Below are 18,794 nucleotides of genomic sequence, written 5' to 3' on the forward strand. Positions count from 1 at the left end.
AATGTAGAAAGATAAATACTGCATTATTCCACTTTTACGAGGTAGCTAAAATAGTTAAATTCATAGAATTAAAGAGTAGAATAATGGTTTCCAGAGGCCAGGGAGAGAGGGAAATGGGGAGTTACTTATCAACAGGCATAAAATTTCAGTCAAGCAAGAATATGCTCTAGAGATCTGCTGTATAACATTGCAGTCAATAATAATATACTGTAAGCTTAAAAGTTTGTTAAGATAGTTCACATATTAAGTGTACTTTCCACAACAAAAAATTTTTTAGAAAAAAATGGGTGAAAAATCTGAATAGGCATCTCAGCAAAGATGATATACAGATGGAAAATATGCATAAAAAGGTAATCAGCATATGTCATTTGAGAATTGCAAATTAAAATAATAATGAGATACCACTATACACCTATTAGAATGATGAAAATTCAAAACATGGACAAATACAAATGCTGACAAGGATGTGGAGCAACAGGAACTATCATTCATTTCTGACGGGAATGCAAAATGGTAAAGCAATTTTGGAAGACAATTTGGCAGTTTCTTACAAAATGAAACATATTGTTAGCATAGAATCCAGCAACTGTTCTCCTTGACATGTATCCAAATGAAGTGAAAATTTACATCCACACAAAAACCTACACAAAGATATAGCATCTTTATTCATAATTTGTAAAACTTGGAACAACCAAGATGTCCTTCAGTAGGTATTTGGATAAATAAACTGTAGTACAGCTAGACAATGGAGTATTACTGTCAGCACTATAAAAGAAATGAGCTTTCAAGGCATGGAAAGACATGGAAGAACCTTAAATATATATTACTAAGTAAAAGAAGACTGTCTGAAAAGACTACATCCTCTATGATTCTGTCTATATGACATTCTGGTAAAGGCAAAAGTATGGAGACAGTAGAAAGACCAGTGATTGTCAGGGTATAGGGAAGAGGACAGGATATATAGGCAAAGCACAGAGGATTTTTAGGACAATAAAACTATTTTCAATGAAATTGTAATGGCAGATTAGTAATACTACACATTTGCCAAACCCATAGAATGTACACCACCAAAGGTGAGCCCTAATGTAAACTATGGACTTTGGGTGATAATGATGTGTCAATGTTGGTTCATAAATTGTTACAAATGTACCACACTGGTGCAGTATATTGATGTGGGAGGCTGTGTTTGGAGTGAGCTACAGTGTATGTGAGTACTCTGCATTTTCCACACAATTTTTCTGTGAGTCTAAAACTATTCTAAAAATTAAGGTAACTAGCTGCTATCTTGTGCCATGATAGATTGATTGCCAAGGCAACAATCACATTTCAATAAGGTGGAAAGATTTATGTTTTTGTCAAGTCCCTGAGTGTCAGGGGAACAATGAAGATAGGTCTTAGGAAAGTGTCTGATATCATTTGTGAGGGTGGGATAATATAATTTATAGTTAGCCACTAAAACCAACTTTCCCCACCTCATAATTTCCTTAAAAGCCCACAAAATATTTGTTTACTAGAAACCTACTTTGGAATACAATTCAATGTTGGAGTAAATAGTATGAGTTGATAAAAATAAAAGTAAAATTATTTAGTTTTCAATTTTTCAGACATGAGTTTCCATTAATATTAGTTTACCCACATCCTGTCATTACAGAAAAAGTGGGTTTATGTTTTCTTTACAGAAAGCAAAAAGTGTTGCCATTCATTGTCTTTATATTTCCAACCAAAAGGATACATGTCCCTTAGAGCAGAAGAAGTTGTGTTATATTGCTGGTTTGTCTTCCTTCCTCTCTCAGTCCTCAAAAATTAACCTTACACCTTTATTAAGATCAGCATTTCAGTCTGTTTTGCAAATAATCTCCCTTTTCTAGATCTAAAGTCTCCTGGTGTAAAGGTATCACATAATATGAAAAGCAATATGTGTACTATACAGTATACATTTTCAAGTTCACAGTTGTATGACAACAGCTTCTAGCAAACAAAAGGGTGAATCCAAAAACATACTTAGATGAGGTTAAAATACTCAGAGTTGAAAATAATGTTTCTTCAAGATGAGTTTACATTCAGGCTTTATAATAATCCTTGATCCTTGATATTATATCAGGGCCAAAACTTTCTTGTGGGTCAGAAGAGAATGGTTACTCTTCCTGCTTCGTAACCATACTGTAGCAAGATTTGGAAAATTATAACTTCTTTTAAAATATAGCTATTTTTTAAAATTCTACACTAAAGGAAGAAATAATTAATAACACATTCAAAGTATCTGGGATCCCATAAAGGCTTATTTTGCATGCCAAATCTGATGACTAGTAGTAGCTGCCTGTAGCACTTTGCTTACAAATATGATGAAACCAGGTCCAGGCTCAGTGGTATGATTGATTAGTCTTGTTTCTCTTGGCTGTAAGAGGGCACACACCCTAAATATGTGTTGACCCTGTATAAATCTTTTCAATTCAATTCAATCTCAGTCATTTCAATTTAATTCAAATGAACAAGAAGAGAAAAGTAATTTTTTTCAGTATAAAATTTAAAAGTCATTCCCCAGGATCATATACTTCATCCAGAAAAGAAGTCCAAGGACCCATATATAAGAGAGAGCTTGGTCAAAAGATAAAAGAGATTGGAAAATAGTTAAAAGAGGAGAAGAAAGATGTTTAAATGGGCCAAAATGGAGTAGGCAATCTTGAAAAAATTTAATTAAGCTAGGCCTTGAAGAAGTGTTTTTAAAGGCAGAGAGAAGGGAATAATAAGTGTAAAGAAATGGAAAACGAATAAGTAAATGCTAGATGCTATTTTCTTTTTAGACCTTTCTGAGGTTGCCTAAGTAGAAACAATTAAGTTCAAAAGTGAATATTCCAGAGGCTTCTTCTTTTGTTTTGTTTTGTTTGTTTTGCTTTTTGTTGTTTACATCTCCAGTTATGTTTCCACATGTAGTAACTGTACAGTACTTACAATTAGAGTAGAGGTAATGATTCAGTAATACAAAGACACATACTGAGTACCTTTCTCTTTATGTCCTAAATCAGGAATCACCACTTCAGCATGACCAACAAAATGAGGAAGAGGGAGAGGGAAAGGAGGAAGGAGAGAGGGAAGGGGTCATACAAAATATACAGAAAAAATGTTCAAGAAGAGCATCTATGAAAATGAATAAGTAGACATCATAAAGTAATTTTAAACATTTTAATTCCTATTTCCTTGTGGCAATTATTCATATAATTTTTATTTTCTTTTACCTTCTCTGCAACCCTTCTAAGGGTTTGTGGAAAAGTCTAATAGAGGTAGCCTATTTAATGCTTGACCTGTATTTTCCATGGCTAGTAAACTATACTAAGAACATAATCAATTCTAAACATATACTGGTTTCAATATGACCACATCCTTTCTCAGTCAGCTGCTATTCTGGGAAGCTGAAATGACTTATTATCTGAGACCTATAGACCTCATTCAGTGTAATAATTTCTCATTACATCTATCAACATAAATTTCATTTAAACATCTTATAAGTTTGTAAAATAAATGCTCATTTGAAAATGCTTATGAAGGTCCTTTTTATTTTACGATAGGCTGTGCTAGTCTGCATTCCACTATTAACTGCTATCACAACACCCAGTTTAGTATTTCCCATATGGGTTTTGTCACAAATTGGAATTAATTTATTTGTTTTGTTTATTTTTTATTTGTCTATGATATTCCCCCCTCCAGATCGTAAAAACTACAATGTATAGTAGGGACCGTGTGTATCTCGTTCAACATTCTATCCCCAGTGCCAAAGTGTCTGGCACCTAGGGGACCCTCAAAAACTAAATTTTACTTAAGTAAACGGCTAAACCACAAACAGTCCTTAAAATGTATCTAGATACCATCATACATCAAATGTCTTGAAAATTGGATAACTTCTTGAAACAGTTATGTGAAGAAAAATAAATGTCTTGGTGGGCGGGGAAGGGGGAGAATTGAAGCAAACATAAAATGCATAGAATTGAAGTGCAGAGCTCACTTAAGTTGATGAATAATGTATCCAAATATTCTAAAGGTCATTTCAATATTATTGGAGCCACAAATAGGTAAATAAATTAACCAAGAGAAATGTCCCCTCATTATTAATGAATGATTTTTAGTCTTAGTAGTAAATCAGTTTCAACAATGTTTCAGCAGCCAAAGTCTAGCATTAAGACTTAAATATATTATAAAAATAAATAAGAATAATTAGAGTCACAAGCAGGATTCTGTAGTTAACAGTAACAACCCCAGGACCCCTTATATCCTTTGAAATTTTGTGGTAGGTTTATTCCCTCTATCTAAATGTAAATATTTAAAAGAGGACTGTATTTCTAATGGAAATGTGCTAGAGCTTAGGTGTTGCTCCAAGCCAGTGAATAATTATTTTGATTACACTGTAAATCAAAAAGTAAGCATTACTGATGACTCTTTATTGAGGTAAATCAAAGTAATTAGATTGTGTATTTTCTCTCCAGATCAGATGAATTATTTTACTTTAAACCTTGGAGTTTCTGCAAGTTTTTACGCTGTCAGATACTAGCTTGTCATTTAGACTCTCTGATATTGCACAGGAATTAAATTTAAAGCACACAATAAAGAATTAAATGTATAATTTTAATAAAATAATGATGGAAATAGTCATAACTTTTTTATAAAGGTATTAATATTTGTTATTCCACCTCACCCAAAAAGAGGAATATATGGAAAGAAAATTCTATAATGAAAGAATCTTATCTTTAAGAGTGTATTTGATAGACATTTCTCCAAAGAAGACATACAGATGGCCAACAAACACATGAAAAGATGATCAACATCACTAATTATCAGAGAAATGTAAATCAAAACTACCATGAGGTATCACCTCACACCAGTCAGTATGGCCATCATCAAAAAATCTACGAACAATAAATGCTGGAGAGGGTGTGGAGAAAAGGGAACCCTCCTATGCTGTTGGTGGGAATGTAAATTGGTACAGCCACTATGGAGAACAGTAAGGATGTTCCTTAAAAAACTAAAAATAGAGCTACCATATGACCCAGCAATCCCACATATATCCAGAGAAAACCATAATTCAAAAGGGTGCATGCACCCTGATGTTCATTGAAGCACTATTTACAATAGCCAGGACATGGAAGCAACTTAAATGTCCATTGACAGAGGAATGGATAAAGAAGATGTGGTACATATATGCAATGGAATATTACTCAGCCACAAAAAGGAAAGAAATAGTACCATTTGCAGAGATATGGATAGACCTAGAGATTGTCATACAGAGTGAAGTAAGTCAGAAAGAGAAAAATAAATATCGTATAAAATCTCTTATATGTGGAATCTAGAAAAATGATACAGTTGAACTTATTTGCAAAGCAGAAATAGAGTCAAAGATGTATAGAAGAAACTTATGGTTACCAAGGGGGGTGGGTGGGATGAATTGGGAGATTGGAATTGACATTTATACACTACTATGTATAAAGTAGATAACTAATGAGAACCTACTGTATAGCACAGGGAACTCTACTCAATGCTCTGTGGTAACCTAAATAGGAAGGAAATCTAAAAAAGAGTGGATATATGTATATGTATAACTGATTCACTTTGCTGTACAGCAGAAACTAACACAACATTGTAAAGCAACTATACTCCAATAAAAATTAATAAAAATTAATTAATTAATTAAATAATCCATGATGCAAAAAAAAAGAGTGTATTTGAAATCGTGGCAAAGGAGATTAAAGACGAAATGGAAAATATAGGTATTTCATCTTGTAAATCTAATGTCCACTTAATATAACTCCACTGTATGTATCAAAGCATGAATATAATGATTGATTTCAAAACAAAATGGGCATACAGTTCCTGTTACCTATTATGAAGATGAATATGAATGAACAAGCAGTATACAGAAGGCGTCCCGATAGCTTTCACAGGGATTATATGAGTACTTAGTGTGCCTATAGCCACAACACAGGGATTTGGGGATGGGAAGTGTTTTAAAAGAAAGAAACTCTATGATCCTCCCATTGATAAAGATTAAACAATAATGTATTATTTTACATTTGAACTTTTAGGTTAGAAAAGATAAGCAGAGTATTTTCCTCAATCATCTGTTTGTTTAAATATTCAGTTTTCCTTATCTGTGAAGAACTGTTCTCCATGTTTTACATTTTCTGAACAGTTTGTCCAGAAGGAAAGGGAAAAAGTGCAAGATTTCATGGTCAGTATCTGGAATATGTTTTATTTTGTTTTGACATTTTAAACCAGAAGTCTTTAATTTTCTTCCCATCACATATCCCCTTCTAAATCCTTATTATGTAACACTTAACCCTGCTCCTGCAATCTGCCTACACCCACAGATACACACAACTGAGACAATTATATCCAAGTTCTACCAGCAAATGGACTGACCATCAATCTATAACTTTATTCTGGTTTGAAAACATGAGTTAGGCTTATGAGAAGTCTCTCTTGGAGACAATTTTATAAAAGTGATTTAAGGAGCTTTTTATGGTTGAGAATAGTATGAATAGCATTAGCACTACATGTATTTTCTTAAAGATTATATAATACTACTCAACTATAAAATCACCTGTGCCTGTTTTTTGTTTTTAAATAGCATATGTGTAATCTTTCTGTAATCTGTTCTATGGCAATTATTCTTCCACTTTTCCTTTGGATCAAATTTGGTAATTCCTATTTTGCTAGGAGTTAGCCATTTCCTCTAAATTTTTATGTTGTTGGTAAAATAAGTAAATTGTGTCATCATTTTTGACATAATTCTGACAGTATATATTAACATTTAATAATTCACATACCATCTAAGTGTATGATACACACTTCTGAGAATCTAGTTAATAGAAATGAGTAATAATATATAAAAGTATGTGAATAAGGACGTTTATTATAGCATTGTGTGTTGTGACCATAAAATAACTAAAAGCAGCTTTAATGCCCAACAATAAAGAAATGGCTTAACATATTTTGTGTCATCTAAAAGCATAGATTAATGGGTACAGAGTTTCAGTTTGGCAAGATGAAGAGTTCTGGAGATAGTGATGTCGCTTGCATGACAATGTGATGACAATGAGAGTGTACTTAAAGCCATGGAATTGTTCACTTAAAAATCATTAGGACGGTAAATTTGATGTATATTTTCCCATCATTAAAAAATGAAAATAAAAATAAAGCATAAAGTTTACATTTTTAAACAATTATTATTTTATTTATTGTTCTAGGTCAAGTGAAATGACTATAACTCAGGATTTTTAATCAAAGAATGTGGTGTGTGTGTGTGTGTGTGTGTGTGTGTTTTCCCTGTATGAGGCATATGTTCAGTAAACAAACCCTAGTAAGGAGAGATTTGTCTGAGACTATCTGTCAATTGGCTGATACCCCTACCATATTTTAATGCATAATAAGATAAAATACTTTGCCTCTATATCATATGTAAAACTCTAAACAGACTGGATTTTGAATGCATAGCAATTGCATAAATATACATTGTAATATTCCATGGGTTCATTTTAAACTAATAGGATCTAATTAAAAGAGAACCCTAAGGAGATACCTAACTAAACCTAAATATATATGAAGTTGTTATATTATTTGTATTTGTTTTTAATACTCAGATTTATCCACAGTTGAATGCATGACTTTTTAATTCAACAGGGATTCAGTTAATGAGAGAAATGAAAAAAGAAAAAAATGTTAAAATTTTGTAAAAGAATCTTTCTTAATTTCCAACAAACCACCTAGGGCTATAAATGTATGAATTATAGCTACAGCCTTTGAATAAATATCTAAACTATAGTTTTATAATTTAAAATATTGAAATTTTGGTTATATGTTGAAAAATGAGATATTCTGGTTTATTGACAATTTAGCATAAATCCCGTTCCATTGTATATTCTGTTGAAACTTTTTCCACTTTTGGTTACTTTCTCATTTCAGTAAGTACATTCTAATAAACACAATTTAATCTTTCTTTGATAATAAATCTTATCAAAATGCCTTCAGGATTATCATCCAGAGCATAAATACTCACGGAGAAGAATACAATTTTGGAAATAGAGACAAAGAATTGCTACTGGCTCCAAAACTTACTACTACATGTTTAACGCCAAATTGGTTTTTTGGCAATTTTCCTCTTTTTGTCTAAAAAACATGAGCCAAGTTCTAGGTAATGAAGGTTTTACTTTGTTCAACCATCCCAGACTTCATTCAAGAGAGCAGCAAGTTTACTTTCATTGTGAAGTCCCAGCACCTTGCACAACTCAGACTTTTCACTGGAAACAGGATCAAGTGCCTGTTAAGACAAGGCTGAAAAACATAAATTTCCAACTCTCCTCTTCTTCTGCTCATGCTCACAAATTTCTACCAACTGTAAATAACAATGTGTGGTAGGTTGCACTTAGAATACCAGTTGTCCAGGATTCTTTCCTCATGCAAAATGTTTCTCAGATTTAGGAAGACTCAGATATGCTTCAACCAACTGCCTTAGGAATCTGGGTGGGGATTTTTAATGGATTTAATATATGAATCAGATTTACATAGACTATAAACTTACCTTGAATATATAATAAAAATGACAGAGAAATGTCCCACATCTGATTTTTATTCCAGAGACAATTCTCAATGTAAATATTAAAATGATTAAACAAATTATAGATGAAACTGTTTCCCTTTTTTCCATAAACTTCTGCTTAGCAGAGGGAACTCTACTAAAATTAATTTATTTCACAGCAGTTCTAAATTTCTGATTTTTGATCTGATAAAATGTTCACTATAGTTTAGAATGTTTATACTGTAATGACCCCAAAATGGCTGGCAAGTGTAGAGTGGAGGTTATTTTGAAATAATTATTATTATTTTTAAAAGTATTTCCAATTTATTTACTTTTGGCTGAGTTGGGTCTTCGTTGCGGCATGCAGGCTTTCTCTAGTTGTGGCAAGTGGGGGCTACTCTTCGTTGCAGTGCGCGGGCTTCTCATTGCGGTGACTTCTCTTGTTGCGGAGCACAGGCTCTAGGCATGTGGGCTTCAGTAGGTGTGGCACACAGGCTCAGTAGTTATGGCACACGGGCCTAGTTGCTCCATGGCAGGTGGGATCTTCCAGGACCAGGGCTCGAACCCATGTTCCCTGCATTTGCAGGTTAATTCTTAACCACTGCGCCACCAGGGAATTCCCGAAAATAATTATTTTTAGCAACCCAATTCCATCTATAATATTAGAGAAAATATATACAAATGAATTGGAATATGGACAGCATTTAGGTGGTTACATAAATAAAATATTAATTTGATTTAGTGATAATATTGTGGTAATTATTCTCTTGGATTTATGTTGTTATTTTAATATAGCATTTTCAGTAAAGTAATACTTTTAAATCAGAAAAATAAAAACAAAAGCTCTGGCCCATTGTCAATTAAGTTTATGAGGAAAGATGTTTATAAAGGTTATGTTCAAAGTACAATAAAGTAAGCACGTGTTCACAAGTGTTTCTACATGTTGGTCAATGTGGTGATATTTTAAGACCGGTTTTTATTAGTCTATCTCTATAACATTTTTTAATTTGTATTTGCTTTTTCTCACATAGTCTCCATGTCTTAGCTAAGCAAGAACCCTTGAGGAGAAAATTACAAAATAATTGAGTAAATAATGAGGGTAAATTGTCATCTCTAGTCAACTATACCGTCTAACAGAAACTGTAGAAAATGAAGCAACACATGAATTTAGCCTGTTATTCTAAGAATTTAAGACAACACCCTTTGGGGTGATGTCCTTCTCTTGCATTCCTTTTTTGCCAGGATCTTTTCCAGCCTAACAGTACTGACATATGTTTTGTTCGGATTTTCTTTTTGAGGGGAGGGCTTGTGGAAGGGGCTGGTTGAGTTATGTGTTACAGACACTGATGATTTTCCGAAGACGGGGTAACATTCCTCTTCAAAACAGTTTACTACAAACTCTAAAGAGAGATCTTGGGAAACCTCTGAGCTGTGTCTAATCTTATAGCATTGTTCCCTGCAATGGTTTAAAGTTGACAATTCAAGTTGAAATTAGCAATTAATTGTGTAAAGTGCCTATATCTTTACATGTTTATTTCATCTTCAAACATTATATATTTTGCATTGATTCTGCAGTTTTTACTCTTTAACTAAGATTTTGCAATTTGTGATTATGGAGGCAGCACATCTTCAACGTTTTCTGGCACTAAGTACCATTAAAAGTCATTTTATGGCTCTCCAATCATTAAAACCTTAGTATTACTGGAGCAGCGAAAAGAACTCTGCCTATTACCTGGGGATAATGCTACCATTATGTTGAAGTTCAATGGAGTAAAAATAAAGGCCAACTACAACATGGGCCTGTGTTTTATTTGACCCTGTGATCATTTAGCACTGAACTGGGAGTCCAGTACAGCTGTCAACTGACTTTCCAATGCACTCAGGAAAGTATGCAACCTACACGCTATTTCCTAAGCAGAAACGATTTAGGGAATTCGTTTAAAAAAAAACAAAACAAAAAAAATATGAGAGTCCCTCTGCCTAGGTCGTCACCTCCTTTGATTTTGGGGTCAGTAGCCTAAAGGTAATATTTTAAATAATAAATAAAATTTCAAAAATAAGAAATGAAAAATCTAGAAATCATTTAAATATTTTTCTTTCGTTCGTTCTTTTTTCTTTTTCTTTTCTTTTCTTTTTTTTTTAACATCTTGGCACAGAGCAAGCGGGAAGTTACTTAGCAAGGTTCCGGGTTTCCTTGCGCCCCGCCCGCTCGCCCTACCACAGCTAGAAGCTTTTAGTCCCTGGGTCGGTCTGTCCTGCAGGGCGCAATCCCTGTCCATCGGTCTGCGCTCTGCCCGCCCGCCGCGCATCTGCCCTTCTCTCCTGACTCCGCCCCGCATCTGTCCGGAACCTCCTCGCGTCTGAGCTGACCCAGTGCGCGTCTGCCAGTCAGTCCCTCCGGACCCGCCGCGAGTCTCAGGCTGCCGAAATCTCCGCGCGTCACTCGGTCCGTACCCAGTGGGCATCTTGGGTATCTGGGCGGTCTCCGGTCCCCCGCGCGTGTGTCTGTCTGTCTGTCTCTCTGTCCGATCCGCCGCCTGCAGCCTGCCTGCCCGGCCGCAGCCCACCAAGTGTCCAGTCTGCCCTTTCGCTGACGCTGAGTGTGTGTAGCGCGGCCTTAGTGAGCGCGAGCCCTTCTGAGACCGGCCAGGCAGCCGGCGGAGGAATACACGTTCGGCCTCTGCCCTTGTTGATATCATTTTAAGCCCGCACGAGCTTGAGGCCTATATTTATGCAGAAAACGGGTCGTGAGGCCTCTGTCGGCAAGGCTAGATGTGGGGAGCCAGCCAGCTGCTTGATGATTTCTTACAATTTAACGGGGAAAGGGACATTTCTTTCCTACTACTGGCTTTTGAAACTGATTTTAGATCTGAATGGGTGGAAATTCTAAGCCACCTTAGGGAGAACGGATTCGTTATTGGGGTGCTTTTTTGTCTGATGCGTTTGTTCTGAGCCTGCTGACCAGCTGTTTCTGAACTTCATTTTCTCAGCCTCAACAGTGATTCTGAGTCTGCTTTTAGCTTCCTTCGCCTTGGCTTTTTTCTGTTTGTGAACAGCTGCTTGGCCCATAGCTTAGAGAAAGCAACCTCTTTTTCTCTCCCAAGAAAGCCTCCTCCCTGTGCTCAGAGAGATGGGGAGTGGGGAGCCTAATCCTGCTGGCAAGAAAAAGAAGTACCTCAAGGCTGCCCTGTATGTGGGTGACTTGGACCCAGATGTCACCGAGGACATGTTATATAAAAAGTTCAGGCCTGCTGGCCCTCTGCGCTTCACCCGAATCTGCCGTGACCCGGTGACCCGCAGCCCCCTGGGCTATGGCTATGTTAACTTCCGCTTTCCTGCGGATGCTGAGTGGGCCTTGAACACCATGAATTTTGATTTGATTAACGGCAAACCTTTCCGCCTAATGTGGTCTCAGCCAGATGACCGCTTAAGAAAGTCTGGAGTTGGCAATATATTCATCAAAAACCTGGACAAATCCATAGACAATAGGGCCCTTTTTTATCTGTTTTCTGCTTTTGGGAGCATTCTCTCCTGCAAAGTCGTATGCGATGACAACGGCTCTAAGGGTTATGCCTATGTGCACTTTGACAGCCTGGCCGCTGCCAATAGGGCCATCTGGCACATGAATGGAGTGCGGCTCAACAACCGCCAGGTGTACGTTGGCCGATTCAAATTTCCGGAAGAGCGGGCAGCTGAAGTTAGAACTAGGGATAGAGCGACTTTCACCAATGTTTTCGTTAAAAACTTTGGAGATGACATGGATGACGACAAACTGAAGGAACTTTTCAGTGAGTACGGGCCAACTGAGAGTGTTAAGGTAATAAGAGATGCCAGTGGGAAATCGAAAGGCTTTGGATTTGTGAGATACGAGACACACGAGGCTGCCCAAAAGGCTGTGTTAGACCTGCATGGAAAGTCCATCGATGGGAAAGTCCTCTATGTAGGGCGAGCACAGAAGAAAATTGAACGCCTGGCTGAGTTAAGGCGAAGATTTGAGCGGCTGAGATTAAAAGAAAAAAGTCGGCCTCCAGGGGTGCCTATCTATATTAAGAACCTAGACGAGACCATCGATGATGAAAAACTGAAGGAGGAATTTTCTTCCTTTGGATCAATTAGCCGGGCCAAAGTGATGGTGGAAGTGGGGCAAGGCAAAGGGTTTGGTGTCGTCTGCTTCTCCTCTTTTGAAGAGGCTACCAAAGCAGTAGATGAGATGAATGGTCGCATAGTGGGCTCCAAGCCTCTGCATGTCACCCTGGGCCAGGCCAGGCGCAGGTGGTGAGAATAAGAATGCTCAATTTGTTTCAGCCTTAAGCTGGTGCCTACTTAGTTTGGGCTACTTTGTGATAAGAGGTTATTTTATGTGAATTCACAGGTTTTTTTAAGTGAATACTTTCTTTTGAAAAAAAGTGAAACTAGAAAACCTTGTTCATTTTAGTGAAGAACATAATTTCTAATTGTAAAACTGTCATTTTGTACTATTTTTCGATATAATAGCCTTAGGAATATGTAGAATAAAGTTTATTCCTCCACATGCTGTTTTGCTAAACCAGTCAAGGTGAGGTAATGGAGTATATTTCCTTCCTTATTTCACTAATACTACTAAATTTAATTTCTCCTATGAAAGTATTCTTGAGATGGTCCTTACTTCTGAGTCTATTACAGTGAAAATTTCTAACTTGCTTTTTCAGAAATCAGTAGAGCAGGGGAAAGTTTATGTGATCCAGTTAATGTTTGTGTATAATTTCACTTTAAATTATTATTTAAAATGAATATTCCTTTAAAAGATGTGAGCTTTCTTTCTTCCTTTTATTTATTTATATATGTTTTCCTTTTTAATATATTTTGGGCATACCACAGACTTGATAGTGACTTTGACTAAGTTTTGAGTTTTCGTTATTAACTTCATGCCCAGAGAAAGAAGCATATTGGTATTTCCTCAATCAGTACCTTAGAAAATTAACACTTTAAACATTGATTATTTAAATTCTAAGTTTCATCTTAAAAACCTTTTCTGAGAGCTTTGATATTTGAAGACAGTCTAAGGAGCATTCTTATCACTCATTTTTCTAAACTCCTTATACATGGATCATGTTTAATCAACAAGAAAGGTGAATAACAGCACTGAATTGCCTTTGTCTATAAATAACTTTAGGATTAACTTCAGCCTCTGTTGTGTCAATATAGAAGGTAAACAATCCTGTAATGATGTTGAAAACTACTTTGAAGAACATCTTCTATTAAACTTGTCATTATCTCTTATAAATTGTTGAATATATCAATAAGGTAATATTCACAGATGTTTCAAAGTTAAGGAAAAGGTCATCTCTCTTGATTAAGTCACATGCCTCCATCTATCATATGAGAGCTCTTAATCCAGTGTGGTTCTCTTTTTGTCTAGCTGCTTGGAAGTTGCGACAAAATGTTCTGTTCTATATTGCAGTTACATTATTTAGCCTGTAATTTCTATACTATGGACTTTCTGTGTTTCACTTTTAGTTCCCTCTTCTCCATATCCATCTACCTTCCATCCATATTACACTTGCTTTCATATTTTCTTTGGATTGCCTTTCTTTTAATATATGCCAGTTCGAATCCATTTTGGAATTAGAGAGATATATACCTAATTTAGGTGAAATTGAAATAATTACTTTTTAAAAATAGGGTTCACTCATACCAGATCCAACAGTAAGAAAATGTTTTAACTCTATTCTCAGTTGTTTTTTATTTATATAGAAATCTTTGGTTTCATACATAATACAATATAAATATATAATTTTATTAACACTTTTGTTGGCTATTTGCCCATAAAATAATGAGAATAACCTGTTTCTATGTAATTGTTTATCTACAAATGACTTGTATATTCATTATCAAATATTTTCAAATGGAAATTACTCTTTTTATTGATTATAAACATAATACATGCTTCTTGTAAAAAAAAAATGTACAACAATGCAGAAACTTATAAAGAAGGAATTAAAATTCCCAGAGTTCAGAGATAACCACTATTAATATTTTAAGTGCGTGCATTAATATTTTAAGTGTGTGCATATCCTTTCATGCCTTTTCCCCTATGTATACACACACTGTTTTACAAAAAAAAAAAGAAAACATACTATATGTACGGTTTTTTTTTTATTTTAAACTAAAACATAATCATCTTTTCATATCAATAAATACCAATCTGTGTCCTCAACTAGTGGCTGCATAGTATTCCTTTGGGTGGATGTACTATAACTTATCCTAAGTAGTTCATTATTGAATGAGATTTACATGCTTTTCAATGTTTCTACATTTGTAAACAGTGCTGTGATGAACATCCTTGCTTAAAAACAGTGTGAGTTATAGGAGCTTGATAAAAAATATCTAGAGCATGTAAAAGCTTAAATCTACTAGAAAAATAAAAATGCACATCATATTGATATATATGTATCTAAAATTTGAAAAGTGTTAATGATATATTCTTCATTTAAATACAAAAGAAAAAAAAACTAACAGGATATAATTTTTCATATTTTATGAGTCTACTTGCTTTACATCATTGTGATCATTAAGATATATGAAAATGGGGCTTCCCTGGTGGCGCAGTGGTTGAGAATCTGCCTGCCAATGCAGGGAACACGGGTTCGAGCCCTGGTCTGGGAAGATCCCACGTGCCACGGAGCAACTAGGCCCGTGAGCCACAGCTACTGAGCCTGGGCGTCTGGAGCCTATGCTCCGCAACGGGAGGGGCCGCGACAGTGAGAGGCCTGCGCACCGCGATGAGGAGTGGCCCCCGCTTGCCGCAACTGGAGAAGGGCCTCGCACAGAAATGAAGACCCAACACAGTCATAAATAAATAAATAAATAAATTAATTAATTAAAAAAAAAAGATATATGAAAATGAAGCAACTTCAAATAAAATTTAAAATACTTACATTGGTAATTATTTACCATATGTATTCTCTATTCCTTTTCCCCCATTGCCAGTTTTCATTTAAATTTGTAAACTTGAAGTGTCAGTGTTAAGACCTTTACAAATGCTTTGATTCAGAATAAATCGCGAAAGATTTCTAGAAGGTAAAAATCCACAAGTATAAGCATTTAATACATTTTGGGAAATTATTTAAGAATTTAAATTATTACTGTTTTCAAAAAGCTAGTCAGTATAAAGAAAAGGATTAATTAAAATGTGGCTAAAAGTACATATAAAACATACATGTTAGGACCCTGCAAATCAGTCAAAAGAACTCTGTAAATTCAGGTGGAAAATATAAATATAAGCCGGGGGAAAATATAAAGGAAAGGTAATCTCTATTTAAACACAAGCACCTGGGTAGTTTTTCAATCTTGTACTTTTCATTTTTAGCTACATTTAATACACTTCTAATAATTAAGACTTCCAAGGGGGAGCAAAACAACTGAACAGCTTAAATCAGTGACAAAGCATTAAAATAGGTTATTATTCATTTTCTAGATAATTAGTAAAACTATACTATCAATGATCAACTTAATAGTGGTGTGTTTAGTACTAAGGTTTTGTTTTTTGTTTTTCTTACTCTTTTTTTCAGCTTTTCAAAATAGTTACTTGTACAAGTTTCAAATGTGCCCAGGGAGAAGAAAATTAAGAACATTTTGTGTGTGTGTGATTGCAAGCATCATAGAAAAGGTTATTTGGGGAGGATTTTCTGTATAGGAAGTTTCAAGCATCCTGGTGCTTTTCTGGTTGAATCTATGGTTAAGGGGAAAAATAAGATGTTACATGTGTAAGTGATATTTTTAGCCAAGTGAAAAAAGTAAGAATTACTTTTTTCTTTAAGGGAATATTTAGGAATGGAGTGAATACCATCTTACCTATAAATAAATAGCCTAATTTAAGGGACTAGTTAGAAATGTATCAATAAATGACTGATTATAGATGATACAGGTGTTCCCAGCACCTATGACAATACTTGGAATATAATTAGCATTCCATGATTACTTGCAGAATTAATGAGTTCATAACCTATGGATTATATCTCTCCACTTCTTTGCTTTCCAAGTCTCTTTTCAGTATTAACAAGAGAAATGAGTTATTACAGAATAAGCCATTTTTATTAAATCTCATCCTATGAAGAAATAATTAAGAACAGATTGGTTACATAGATTGGTGCTTTTAACAGTGTTACTGATGACACAGACTAATGCTTATACTGTTAAGGTGTTATCAGTGCTTTTACACTTATGCCCTCTTTGTTCTCAATGTTCAACACTTGATTGATGGGCCTACCTTAGACAGAGCTTCTAATAATTGGCATAACTTAGGTAAAAGTCTATTTGTAGAGTAACACTTTATAAATAAATTATTGGGATGGTGCTTCAAGACCAAGACTATTCCACAAGATCTTGCTCCTATATTGAACCAAGCAATGATGATCATCCCTGAGACACTACTGCTTGTGCATGTGAAATGAATTAATTCTTACATATTTCAGGGTGTTATTTACTTCCTATGAATTATAACCTAACAAATGGTTTCCTGGAGCCTTAAGAAAGTTAATGTATCCCACTTGGCTCCAGGGGATCATGGTCAGTAGTTAGAAGTAATCTAGCTACCACTGGATACCTGAAACGAGAGAGGCCTAACTCAACATACAAATACTGAGGATGTAATTCCCATGAAACTTTTTTTTTAAATTTTTATTGGAGTATAGTTGCTTTACAATGTTGTGTTAGTTTCTACCCTATGAAACTTTTAAAAACCAACTCCAAGTACTTTCACCCTCAAAAGTCAGAGTCAGTTTTAAAAGGTCTCCATTTGGCACAAAAAAAAGATCAATGTTCTCACTAAATTTCTCATCAAAATTTGAGGCCTTCATAGTTTATTTAATTTTAAAAAATATTTAGTGCTTTAAAGAGACTGCAAGAAAAAGGATGAGTGCTGATATTGTATGGTATCACTGTCTCAGTCATCATAGTAAATTAGTTTCTTTGTTTTAGAACTAATAGTAAGTAAAACACCAGATGTTGGCATCTTTTGTATAATAAATGACTTCTATAATGTATAATAAATAACTTTACATATTTTGAGATTGATTTGAAACTTCCAAAAGGGTAAATTATGCTTCTGAAAAATCAAGGACTTCTAAAATCAATATTTGGGGGGCATTTAAAAAGTAATTTTAAACTAATTTACACAGAATGGCAAGCGACTCTTCCTTAAGTCACCACTCAGGATTTAAGGCAGACTAAATTCCTGTAAAGAACAAACGCAGAGAGGAATTTGCAAGCTCTTCTTTTTCAGAGTTTCAGGAAGCCCAGCATATATACCTAATTGGTTTCATTGTACAGAAAAACGTATTATACATTAATGTCCCTAAATAAAGGAATAAATACCTTTTTTGTGATGAAGGGTAGCTTTATTACATTATGGCAAGGATGGTAACAAAACAATGCAAGTCAAGATGAAGAATGTATTTCCCTGTTCACTGAGGAATTTTTAAAAAGGGGGATTTGTGAAATAATTCAAGAATAATTAAAAGAAGGAACATAGAGAAACAAAGAGTAATTTAAATGTTATAAATCTAAATGAACACTATAAAGACAGTAAAATTCTACCTAGTTTGATATCTACTTTAGGGTGAAGCTTCATGAATTGTTTTCGTTCACTACATATGGTTATTCTTAACATTGATTTGACTACTACAGTAACACTAAACCTTTGGAATATTTCATTTCTAAGTGAATTTCTTTAATTATTGGTGCTGGTCTGCTCCTCTCTATTCTCTTACCCCCATCGCCTAATCTCAACTCCATCCTTCGTAGAACACTCAAGTTTATATAAGGTATTTCTGGTTTACGTAGTTTGTCAAAACATCACCTCAAACACTTCTGTTAGATGTGCATGTATGTGATGTTGTACCATTTTGTTGAGATAAAGTTTCAGAACTTGCATGTCAAGCCACAGTAGATAGTGGAAAACATCTACTGTTTATATATGGATGAATGTATCTAGCTGAAGATATTCTTTTTAAAATAATGTAAATATCAGAACGATGCTAATTAAAATAACAACAAAGCTGTGGGGTCTGTTTGGAATTGTGGTTTCATAATGTATACATGAGCTGGAGCATCTGATTACCAAAGACTGAGTAATACATATTGCTAATGTGGGACAAATTTTGAGATATGAAAGCAACATTCCAAGCATAACAAGAGATAAAGCTAAGAGAAACTGTCCAACTTTACTGAACGGGCAGCATAGGCAATGAATATT

The 18,794-nt window shown here is 34.8% G+C and overlaps 1 protein-coding gene across 2 annotated transcripts; it reads left to right on the top strand.

Moving 5' to 3' along the window:
• The first annotated feature begins 10,827 nt into the window (after positions 1-10,827).
• On the top strand, positions 10,828-15,424 carry LOC103004451 (polyadenylate-binding protein 5). Of its 2 annotated transcripts, none has more exons than XM_057539104.1 (2): positions 10,828-11,006; positions 11,665-15,424. In XM_057539104.1, the coding sequence occupies exon 2, from the start codon at positions 11,691-11,693 to the stop codon at positions 12,837-12,839; it is 1,149 nt and encodes a 382-aa protein (XP_057395087.1). In that variant the 5' UTR covers positions 10,828-11,006; positions 11,665-11,690; the 3' UTR covers positions 12,840-15,424. The 2 variants fall into 2 exon arrangements, with proteins under 2 accessions (XP_057395087.1, XP_057395086.1); XM_057539103.1 differs by having other exon boundaries at positions 11,551-15,423.
• Positions 15,425-18,794: the final 3,370 nt, after the last annotated feature.

The sequence above is a fragment of the Balaenoptera acutorostrata genome, chromosome X, assembly GCF_949987535.1.
Source record: "Balaenoptera acutorostrata chromosome X, mBalAcu1.1, whole genome shotgun sequence".
NCBI lineage: Eukaryota > Metazoa > Chordata > Mammalia > Artiodactyla > Balaenopteridae > Balaenoptera > Balaenoptera acutorostrata.